Genomic DNA, 11489 nt, shown 5'->3' on the forward strand with positions numbered 1-11489 from the left:
TAACTCTTAAGTATCAAAGGCAACCCAGAGATTAGAGAGTAGTAGAGGATGAAAAACTATTTCAGGCAAGATATTTTATCTTACTAGGTAGCATGTTAGCTAGGGACACAGGGGATGGGGACAGGCACTGCTGTGTCCTAGGAAAAGTGGTAGAGCATAGGGACTCACAGGTGGAGGGAGGAGCTATTCAGCACACATCTTTCCAAAACTCACCCTTCAGAAGAAAACTGCATGTGTTGATAATAATCTGCTGACTTGTCTGATTAAGTAAATGGAATAAATTGTTTACTGTTTTATCTCATACCATATAATATACCATATCATATAATAAGCATATTATTATATGGTATTATACCATATAAAAAAATTTTTTTATACCATACCATATAATAAACGTATTATAAAATATGTAACAACATAGTGAAAAAATTTTTCGACAGATCCAGGATTTATTTTTTATAATTTATTTCTTGTTGAGAATATACACAGCAAAACATACACCAATTCAACAGTTTCTACATGTACAATTCGGTGACACTGATTACATTCTTTAAGTTGTGCAACTATTTTCACCCTCCTTTTCTGAGTTGTTCCTTCCCCATTAACATAAACTCACTGCTCCCTAAAGTTCCTACCTAATCTTTCAAGTTGCTTTTGTCAGTGTGATTCCCTCTAGATAGATCTTAAAAGAGCATAATGCTCAAGACAGATATTCTTTACTAGTTAAGCTAAACTATTATTTGGTTTTAAGAAGACTTCAGGGAATATTTTTGGTTTAAGGTTTAAAGATTATCTCAGGGCAGTAGTTTCAGGGGTTTATTCAGAAAAATCTGGATTCCATGAGAATTTGAAATTCTTTCCTGTATTTTCTCCCTATAGACAGGATTATTCTATAGAATCTTTGATCAAAATTTTCAGTAGTGGTAGCCGGGCACCATCCAGTTCTGGTCTCATGGCAGAGGAGGCAGTTGTTATTGGAGGCAGTTAGCCACACATCCATTTCCTGCTCTTATTCCTGACTCTCCTTCTTCCTCTGTTACTCCAGGCATTACTGTATTTTGGATGGCTGCTTACAAGCAGGTGGAACAGAAGCACTAGGCCAATTAACTGCAAACCAAGGAACCAAATCACATAAGGTGTTTGGTTGTACATAAGCAGCCTTAGCTGCTACTCTTTTTTTGTTGTTGTTGTTGTTATTGTAAATATATCTGTCTTAGTTATCTAGCGCTGCTATAACAGAGATACCACAAATGGATGACTTTAACAAAGAAACTTATTCTCTCACAGTCTAGGAAGCTAGAAGTCTGAATTCAGGGTGCCAGCTCCAGGGGAAGGCTTTCTCTCTCTGTTGGCTCTGGAGGAAGGTCCTTGTCATCAATCTTCCCCTGCTCTAGGAGCTTCTCAGCACAGGGACCCGGAGTTCAAAGGCACCCTCTCCTGGCTCTACCTTCTCAGTGGTATGAGGTCTCCATGTCTCTCTGCTCACTTCTCTCTTTTATATCTCAAAAGAGATTGACTTAAGACACATCCCAATCTTACAGATTGAGTCCTGTCTCATTAACAGAGCTATCTCTAATCCTGCTTTATTAGCATCATAGAGGTAGGATTTATAACACATAGGAAAATCACAACAAATGACAAAATGGTGGACAATCACACAATACTAGAAATCATGATCTAGGCAAGTTGACACACATATTTTGGAGACACAATTCAATCCATAACAATATCTACCATACAACTTTTGCCAGTTCAACTTTTTATAGGTGTACAACTTACTGACAGCAATTACATAGTAATAGGTTGTGCAATCCAACCCTTAATGTGATTTTTCCATCACCATAAATGAAACAGAGTACTCCACATAATGAAATTATTTACAGCTTAATCTGATAAATAAAACAAAATGTGAGTATATGAATTACTTATGCTAAGATAGAAACCAGAAAAATATCATTACATATTGATACTCTACCCATAATCTTACATATTTGGTTTGGAACTACATTGAAAACTATCTGAACACCAGACGCTGGTTCCTGGGCCCGACTCCTCCTCTGTTATTCACTGCTCAGTACCTAGCTTCTGGTGCACAGAAAGTGGAGTTCTCAGAGAGACCCAGTTTTCAGATAAGGCAAGGGAATAGATTTGTGAAGGACTGGAAGGTAGAGGAGAATTTGTTTAAAATGGAATGGAAACAAGGTTTCAAAGGAAGTAGTTCCAACCACATCATAATAGCGAGTATTTGAATTTGAGGATAGATGAATAGAAGATTCTGCATTTTGGAAGGGGGCCAGATATGAAAGGGAAATGAGGCACGGTTTAATACTGTAATTGGTCTTTAAGTGTAAAATATTTTCTCTGCCAGCATTGACTTTATATATCTAGGGGAGGTCTAATGGCAGGGGCTTCTGAATGGCAAGGGGATTATTAGGTGTTTGGAGTTCCTTTATAAATTTCTGGCATCATGACCACCTGTGAGGTAGTCAGCATGTCATTTAATACAGTCTCATAGCTCTTTTGTCAGCCAAGTCTTAGCTTTATACTTATTTCAAACTTCAAATTAGTAATTCAATGTTGGCTGCTAATTTTTGACACACAAGTTGATTTATATTACTGTGCTTAATATATAACCCATGCCAGTCAAGTATTATTTTTTCATTAGCAGCACTTGTTTCAAAGGAAATTTTCCTTTATTGTGTAATTAGTAGGGACAGTATGGAAAAGTTACTGAATTTTTGTAAAATGAAGTATTTTTTCCTTATGCACAGTAATATTAAAATCTTCTGAGTAGGAGATTCAAGAGGCAAGAAAGCAGTGATCCCATTGTGATAACTGAACTTGATAAACATATCAAGATAGTAGAAAATGAACACATTCCCAAGATATTAGGCCTGGAAATATTTCACAAATCCCACCAGCATGTAGATCAGATATAATTTATGTTGGTTTGATTTGATTCTGTTGAACTATTGACCTGTCTCCCACAGAACACCACCACGCTGCTCCTCCTTCCTTTGTTGCTTTCTTTTCATCTCATTCTCTGTCCTCGTGAAATGGCTGACAAGCACATATTTAGATGATACAGACCTCTCGCCTAACTAACTGGTTCCTACAACTTCCCAGGCAAGATTTAAGGACCTAAAGTTACAAGGAATCTAATGGAAACCAACTAGAAAGTACAAGATCCTACAGAAAAAAAAATTTTTTTTCATATTAAATCTGTTCACAGAGAATTATTCAGTTTGTAATGACTTCTGCAGACTTCAGCGTATCTTGCCTTTGTACTTTCTATTCCTTCTGACGTCCCCAACTTTCTCTCTTGGTTTTAACTCCTGCATGAGCTCTGACAGTTAGGTCAGAAAATCTTGTTACATGCTCACGTAATAACCAGTCTTTTTTTTTTTTCTTTCAGAGCACTTATATTAGTTTTAAAATACCTACTTTAGCAGTATTTTCTAAATTTACTGAACTTACTTGCTTAGCTCACTTAAAATTATTCTAGTGGTTCCTGAGTGACATGAGAAAAATGCATAAAAGTCAGAAAAAATCAAAGGTAAGATAAAATGAGAAAGACCCTAAAAATTAAATTGTTTCTTTGACACAGGCAAATTTTCTGCCCTAATTTTTAATTCCCTCAAATTTGTCTCTGAGTCTTCACTTAACTGGTGGAGGTGGTGCTTATAAAGATTTTTTCCCTCTAGTGCTTCAGATTTCTAAAATACATTTCTTCTCTCCTCTCCATTTCTTTATGTAGCATTCCTTGACTCATACCACGGGCAAAATTATTACCAATAAAAATATAAGACCCCTCGCAGATGCGTATGGAACAAAATCATAAAGGTATATATAATACTTTGGCGATGGAAGGGAATTTGGAAATAATCTAGTTCAACCCCCATCTTTGAGGAAAATTGAGGCTAATTGAAGTAGGTGGTCATATATTGAATTAGCAGAAGAATGAATATGGGAACCCAGATCTTCTATCTTCCAGTCAGGTTCTACTGTCTCTGCTCCATTTTGTCTTTCTTCCCTAGGATTATAAACAGAGCAGGAGACTGTATTGAAAATACTGAGATTCAATGGTTGTTCCTTCAAGTATTTAAATTTTTTCTAATTTTCTCATATATGTGAGAAACATATTTATATTTGTAACTTAGAAATTGAACACTGTGAAATACACCAACCTAAGAATTATTCTTTAAGTTTTCACCAAATAAGTTGTTAGTTTCTTCAATAATGAAAACCTAGTAAGCATTTCAGAATTTGGTTATGATTAGCTGCTGACATAAACATGAAAGTCAACCTCACTGTATTTTAGACAGCCTTGGTTTTTGCATTTGTCTCAGAGGGCAGCCCACAAGAGTACTTCCTAGATGATTTCTGTTATTTTTGAAGTTCACTAATTCTACTTGCTTTTCTTTTGGTTGAGTGGCAATGTCTTAAATACTGTAAAAATTATATTTTATCATAAAAATAATCAGTGTCTGTAAACCATAAAAGGAAAATGAGTGTGGCTTTTTAAAAAAATAATTGAGGGGCAGCTAGAAAGCGGGTGGTGGTGAAAAAATCTCTGTTGAATATTACATATTAACTTACATTGTTTTCTGGTATTTTGCCACAAAGGAAAGGCAGTATAGAATCTCAGCGTAAGTACAAGTGAAATTAGTTGTATTTGTTTGCTGAAAGTTAGTTACCTAGCTTCATAAGATGAATTATTTGTTTCTGGACACCATAGGACACCATGTTGTGTTTGCTTTAGTATGCAAATAAATCCTTTCTATGTACACACTTTCCCAAAGCTGTTTGGAGTTTTGTAAATCTTGAGTTTTCCTTTTGAATGTTTTATTCCTTATTATTATTATTATTTTTGAAACTGCTAATTTTAGCCATTACAGCACAGGACATTTTAAATGGATTTTGCTTTTAAAGTAAATCATAGTTTTTTTTTTTTTAATCTGTCCAGTCAGCTGAAAAAAGGAAAGGTAAAAATGAGGCCGAGTGAACAGAATATTGAATTCCTGAATTTACTTTCAGATCTTGGAATGAAGGTCAGGTGGTAGAATTTTTACAAACCTTGGTAATGTTTCAAACTTAGGTATAAAAATTAACATGCATATTCAATTTTCTGCAATTTCACAATGGAACCAAAAGCAGGGCTCATGTATATAGTAGGCATATATATTTTGCATGTGTCCTTTAAAATGAAATCCTTAAATTTACACCTCTTTGTGCTGTTGATAAAACATACCAGCCAAACCCATCTTCCAGGTGGCTTTGAAAACTGTATTAACTTTTACATGGCATTAATAAATCACTGTTTCAGGACCACCAGGTGGTAACTGATTTCCAATAATGTTTTGGTTTTGCTTTATTAAAAAAATCATAAAAATTATAATATGGTACTTTGGGATCCACAACCATACCTTATTCCCCTTAATTCCCTGTTGTCATTAGGAAAGATACCACAATTTCTTTAAATTAGGAATGAAATCACATGTTTCATATGTCTCAAGTGATTATCATTCTTCATTACCCAGTCTCACGCACATAGCATAATTGAACAACTGGAACTAAAGAAGTAGAGCACAAAATCATCAGGGATTTTATAAATTAAATGGACTTGAAATCGTCAGCTGACTAATTTTATGCAGAATGTTTCTTAGTAATTGTAAAACAATATAAACCTAAAAATTGCTGTTCTTGTAGCCGATAATTCAATGCTTAAGTGGTAACAGAAATTGTATTTTCTGCCCTTGTGTCTTAATTTAGAAATGGGGGTTTCATTATCTTTGTTCCAAATGCATTTTTTTTAGGTGTTTCTTTTGGGGGCTGTTTTTCATATTGTTGACAGTTTAAAATAAATTTGAAACAATACGCTTATATTTATGATACTGTACTAGATGTTATAGAAAGAAAAGAAAACCCTCAGGAATTTATAAGGGAGAACCATTTTTGTTTCTGCTCTTTAAAAATAAATTAGTTGAAAAAAAATTTTTTTTCAACTTCATATATATCATTAATAATTTTGGACAACAGGTTAATGCTGACGGGGGGAGGGGGATAACATATCTCTGGAGCCAGACACACTGACTTTGTGCAACCGTGGACTCTTGTGACTTCTTGGCCTCATTATCCTCATCTGGGAAACAATACGTATCTCTCACATTTGTTTTAAGTGTTAAGTAAACACATATAAAGTATCCGTGGCACAAGTTGTTTGTCAATGTTTATTTGTTTTCCCAATTAGATATGCTCAGATTCCTAACTAAGCTTCCCCAGTAATATATTACTTTTGGGGATAAAGAATTGATGGAGAAGTAAAGATGTGTATATTTAGCTCAGATACACAAATAAGTCTTATAAGTCTCTACTCTAAAATAATTTCTTTGGTCTGTTTCCTCTCTTTCCAATTTATATATGGTAAACTGGATACTTAAAAAAGCACAATGTATGTACCTATCATAATATATAATAACTCTCTATGGCTTATAGAAGCAGTTCTTATAAACTGTTGTTGGCATCACTTAACAATTATTACAGAGAATGAGAGAAGTGAACCCCTTTGAGTCTTCAACATTTCTCAGTAGTGGTAAATCCATGAACATTTTAACCCAAAATTTGAATCTGCATCTTGGAGTTCAATTTCTGTTGTTTAGTCTTCATTAAAGCCGTGAAATCTCTGTTGTTCCAATACATAATGAGTCAAACAATACAGGAAATTAAACCTCAAAGCAGTGCACCTTTAGTTGTTCAGCAGATATAAAGAAAAAATTCCAGAAGCCATCACGATATATTTCAGCAGTTTTATACTCAATTTCTTTCAGCAACCCTTTGGGAAATATCTCGAGATATTTTACTGGATAAGTGCCCTGATTTTCTGAAAGACATTTGGAATATTTAATAGTTTGGCCCTTGAGACACCTGGGTAGAGGAAACGGTCAGAGAATTTAACAGAAGAAATAGGTTAAAAGTGAAAGTAATGGAGGCGTTCGACCCTAAGTTTGCCACTGTGCCTTGCCTTTGCTTCTTTTAAGAGCTGTAGTTCTTTTTCACCGCGTTACTAAGGGCTACTTTGTTATTTCAGGTCTCCCCATTAAATAAAACTGTCACTGAAGAAAAACTCAGAAGTACAAAATATTAGGAAATCTTTCCAAGCGGCAATTTACAGGGGGATTTCCGTATGTAGATGAAGCAAACCGCTACAGTTACTCTCCTTAGCACCTCCCACTTGGTTCTGCGCACTGTGACTCCGGCGCCTCTGGAATGCCCTGGGAAGCGCTCCAGGACGGAATACGAGCAAGAGCCAGCACCTTTTGGAGCGTGGCTCTGCATCAAGGTGACCCAGGGATTTTAGAGTTTGCCGGCAAATCCGCCATCGCTTCCACGTCTTCTATTCCCCCTCCACTATTTCGTGGGGCTGGGTGCCAGTTTCCCGAGCTTCCAGAAGGCATCAAGCTTCCAGAAGGCATCGTTTCACCCTTGACTTACCGCACACCGCACAGCGAGTAAAGGGTTGGTTGCTCACTGCTGCCCACACGACTCTCATAGTTGTCTGGGCCTCAGTCTTTAGATTTTCCTTCGTAGCCCCAGGGCCTTTGGCGCGCAGCGGGGTTCAGACTGCGGTTCTTCGCTGTCTGTGGGACAAAACACCGACCACCCCACACCCAAAAGCCAGTCATCCGCCTCCCACTTCTCCCCAGCGTCATCTGTGTGCAGGTTCGCAGGCGCCAGGATGGTTTGCAGACTTCTTCGCACGCCAGTTTCCGCCAGGCAACTCCAAAAAGTGAACGACACCGGCGCACTCCACATCCCACCCCTAAATCTCTCTGGAAATCAACCCATGGGCCCCACCTTCCTGCATGTGGCTTCACGGTGAGAGCCTAAGGCCGGATCCAGCAAAAAGCACAAATGAATTTTATTCCGGGCTTGCTCCTCCTCCCTCAGCGGAGTCGGCGGCTCAGGAAGGCGTGCAGGATCTCCGCCGCTCCACGTTTGCAATGGTCATTGAACTAGGTGGGGTGGGAAATGGGGGAGAAAAGTCGTGGGCGGCTGGATGCGCCCGCCATCAGTCCCCCGCGGCCGCACGCAGGTACAGGGCGACGTCGCGGTGACCCCGCTCCTCAGCCAGGTCCACGGGCAGGCGGCCCCAGGCGTCGCGCACGTCCAGCCGCGCCCCGGCACGTTGCAGCACCATCAGCGTGTCCAGGAAGCCCTCCCGCGCGGCGTCGTGCACCGGTCGGGTGAGGGTGGCGGGGTCTGCGCAGTTGGGCTCAGCGCCGTGGAGCAGCAGCAGCTCCGCCACACGGGCGCTGCCCATCATCATGACCTGCGGGGAGAGCAGAGCGGTCAGGGCGACAGGAGGGTCACCGATTTGCAGGCTTGGGAGCGAGATCCCCGGCGGCGTGGATGAGGCTAGTTTAAAGAAATACATATTTATGAAGTAGTCACCCAATATAGAGGAGCTTTTTTTTTTTTTTTTACGAGCTTCAGGTGTCTGGATACTCTTAAATTGCAATTACCCCCTCTCCCGCCAGTCATACTCATTTCTTCGCTCAAATTGAATTCCGTGTTATCCAACCGTGCGGAGACAAGAGCGAGCCGATGACAAAGTGTTTATCGTTGTTGTGTGTGTGTGTGGGGGGGGGGAACAACTTGATTTCCACTGGAACAAGGAAATCTATTTTGTTATACAATTTAGGGATGGAGTTGTTTAACTGGCTTTTAAAGTCTAGTTATTTCCCTTGCTCTCCTCCTTTCCCATAATGCAGGGCTAAAAATATTTGTTAGGCAGTCAACTGATATTTTTCAGAAGCTGGGGTAATACTAGAAGTAAACTAAGTTTACAGAGGTTTACATTGTTTGGTTCTCGTTGCAAATCTGTGGAAGGCTTCTGCCTTATTTCATGTATGTCTGTGCTCATAAACGGATTATATAGTCCCATAATTGGGGCCAAAGCTGGAGTTCGAGAGGAAAAACTAAGTCATTTATAGTTTTACAAGACCATGAAAATAAATGATTTTTAATAGAGTTCAACATTTTTAATATTTAGTGTGTACCATATTTAATATAATATGTAAAGCAAACACTATACTGTACAATTTGGCTAGGATTTTATAATGTTAAATAGTAAATATTTTCTTGTATAAAAAGCTTGAATATTAGCAGTCAAATCAGAACAAAGCGTAACTTAGAAAAAATGCTTGGAGGAGTAATTCTGTAGCATCCATTTGTGCACACACATTCAAGAACTTTTAAGTGAACTATAAAAATGATTTTTGATAAATGTCCAAAATGAAGTTTTCTTTTTCCTTGTGGGTTTATAGGCTTTAAAATGTACCACGTGATTGAAAGACCAAACCAAGGTTTCCAAGGAGAGCCTGGCGAATTCAAACTACCAACCTTCTGGTTAGCAGCGGTAGCTCTTAACCGCTACCCGCCAGGGTTTCTGAGTGAAAGGCAGTATACCTCTAATTTTGTGTTTTATGAATATCAGGTGATGTAAAGGGGTTTTTATATATAAAGAGGAAAAATGATTTTTAATCTCAGAAGATGGTGAATTAAAACTAGAGAAAAACAAAACATGAAGTCTTTAAAGAGCACTTTGCAATATTTTTGTTCCCTGTATCCCTCATTTGTTATACCAATTTTCTAAGAATTGCTATGTATTCAAAAGGAATGAACACCTGTTTTCTTAAATGTGTACATTATTGACCAGGTTTCTTAATAGCTTGTTCTGGAAGGTAATGGTGAGGTGAGTACTGAATATTGAGCCACAGCAGTCAACAGTAAAGCGCAAAGGGATTAATTTAGATTTTAATGGAATTTAAAATAATTAAAGCTAAAAGAGCCCTGACCGCGCAGTCATTAAGCGCTCCGTGGCTACCTGAAAGAGCAGTTCGAACACACAGCCGCTCCTCTGGACGAAGATGCGGCAGCCTGCTCCAGTAAAGATCACGACCTTGGAACCCCTATGGGGCAATTCTCCTGCGTCCCATAGGGTCGCTATGAGTCAGAACCGACTCCACGGCAATGGATGGGCTAATTAAAGCGAAATTAATGGTTTAACATATTGAATAAATGTATTTTAATAATTAAGAGGCTAATTATTTATGAAGACCCTTTGCCATTGAAAAAGGACCCAACAGTTGCTGCAGAAATGCTTTTATAATCCAAGAATTCTGTATGATAACAAAAAATCTATGGGAACATTTTTTTCCCCTCTTATGTGACACTCAAAAGACGTTGCTAATATAAGAAATTAAGTACTGTGGTTGAGGAATCCTATCTCATTCCTTTGCGTTCAACTTGCCTCTATGAGGAAAGAGAAAAATGAAAGATTTCATATAGAGGCTTAAAAATTTACAGTGCATTTCCCCCCCCCAATGCTATCACTTTGGAGAAGAATTCCTTAAATCCAACCCAGATTGTGGAATTTGTAATTTATTTATCTTTATCGTTGAGAGTAGACAACAGATAAAACAGTCCTCCTCCCCAAATATCCCACTTCTCCCCCTCTCCTTCCCAGTTGAATGTATTCCATCTCTGATCACGAGAGGGCTCAGGAAATATTGTGGATGTTTTTTCCATCATTGAAAAGAAAACCAAACTGAAGCACTAAGTTTTTCAATTTCTTTCTTTAGGATTTTTGCTGTGTAAAAACCTGCTTTCCGGCGGGGCCCCACACCTCCAGGAAAAGGCTCCTGCACACGTCTACGTCGGTTACGGTCTCGGTCTCGGTCTCAGCCCCCGACCCACGGAGGCCGCGCTCGCGCGCCCCCTGCCGGCCAGGACCCGGGGCCCCAGGTACCTGGATCGGGCGCCTCCCGAAGCGATTGACTCGGTTGGGATCCGCGCCGGCTTCCAGGAGCTGCCGCACCGTCTCCACTTGCCCCCGCGCCGCGGCGCTGGCCAGGCCCCCATCGCCACTGCCACTGCCGAGCATGCCCTTGTCCTCCTCGCGCATTCCGACACCCCCAGACGCGCGAGGCCGGGGTAGTCCACCGCTGGCCGTGAACTTCGCGATCCTCCTCCCTACCTCCCTCCTCACCCCGCCCGGCGCCCTTTCCCTTCCCTGGGAGAGCTCAGTTAGCGTCAGTCCCCTACCGCTGTCCTCGTGCGGCTTGGGGGCGCGTATAATGGCCGAACGGCTGGGGGCTAGCTTTTGGCTTTTCCAAGCGCTCGAGAGGCAGCGAACACGCCCAGCCCGCTGCCGGGAAACGGCGCCTTGAGTGGCCGCCGCTGGACGCAAAGCGGCTCCGGCCGCAGTGCGTGCGTGCCGCAGCCTCCGCACCGCCGGGCCTCGCTCTCCGGAGTGGGAAGCCGCCCTGGAGTCAATTCAGTTCCCAGCTGGGCCGCGGGCCGGGCTCGCCCCACCCCCTTAGGCCCCGCCCCCTGTCGGGCTGGCCAGCAGGACCCGTCCCTCGGTGGACGCCCGGAGGCCAGCCTAACGTCACAGCCCACGGGATGGGAGTGGGGGTGGGGGTGGG

The 11489-nt window shown here is 40.6% G+C and overlaps 2 protein-coding genes across 2 annotated transcripts in view; both read right to left on the reverse strand.

The window, feature by feature from the left end:
• Positions 1 to 11404, reverse strand: part of LOC126082640 (cyclin-dependent kinase inhibitor 2A-like) — a 44415-nt gene extending 33011 nt beyond the window's left edge. Inside the window, exon 1 of the mRNA XM_049895343.1 lies at positions 11107 to 11404. The gene's annotated coding sequence lies outside the window, so the exon portion shown is untranslated. The remainder of the gene's footprint in view (positions 1 to 11106) is intronic.
• Positions 441 to 11112, reverse strand: CDKN2B (cyclin dependent kinase inhibitor 2B). Its single transcript, XM_049895346.1, has 2 exons — positions 10811 to 11112; positions 441 to 8329 (listed from the first exon to the last, which is right to left on the reverse strand). The coding sequence occupies exons 1-2, from the start codon at positions 10964 to 10966 to the stop codon at positions 8069 to 8071; spliced, it is 417 nt and encodes a 138-aa protein (XP_049751303.1). The 5' UTR covers positions 10967 to 11112; the 3' UTR covers positions 441 to 8068.
• Positions 11405 to 11489: the final 85 nt, after the last annotated feature.

This window comes from Elephas maximus, chromosome 9 (genome assembly GCF_024166365.1).
Source record: "Elephas maximus indicus isolate mEleMax1 chromosome 9, mEleMax1 primary haplotype, whole genome shotgun sequence".
NCBI classification, from domain to species: Eukaryota; Metazoa; Chordata; class Mammalia; order Proboscidea; family Elephantidae; genus Elephas; species Elephas maximus.

Coding starts and splice junctions, on each gene's coding strand:
- CDKN2B (XM_049895346.1), bottom strand. CDS start 10,966: ATGCGCGAGGAGGACAAGGGCATGCTCGGCAGTGGCAGTGGCGATGGG. Junction 8,330..10,810: donor TCGGGAGGCGCCCGATCCAG/GTACCTGGGGCC, acceptor CTCTCCCCGCAG/GTCATGATGATGGGCAGCGC.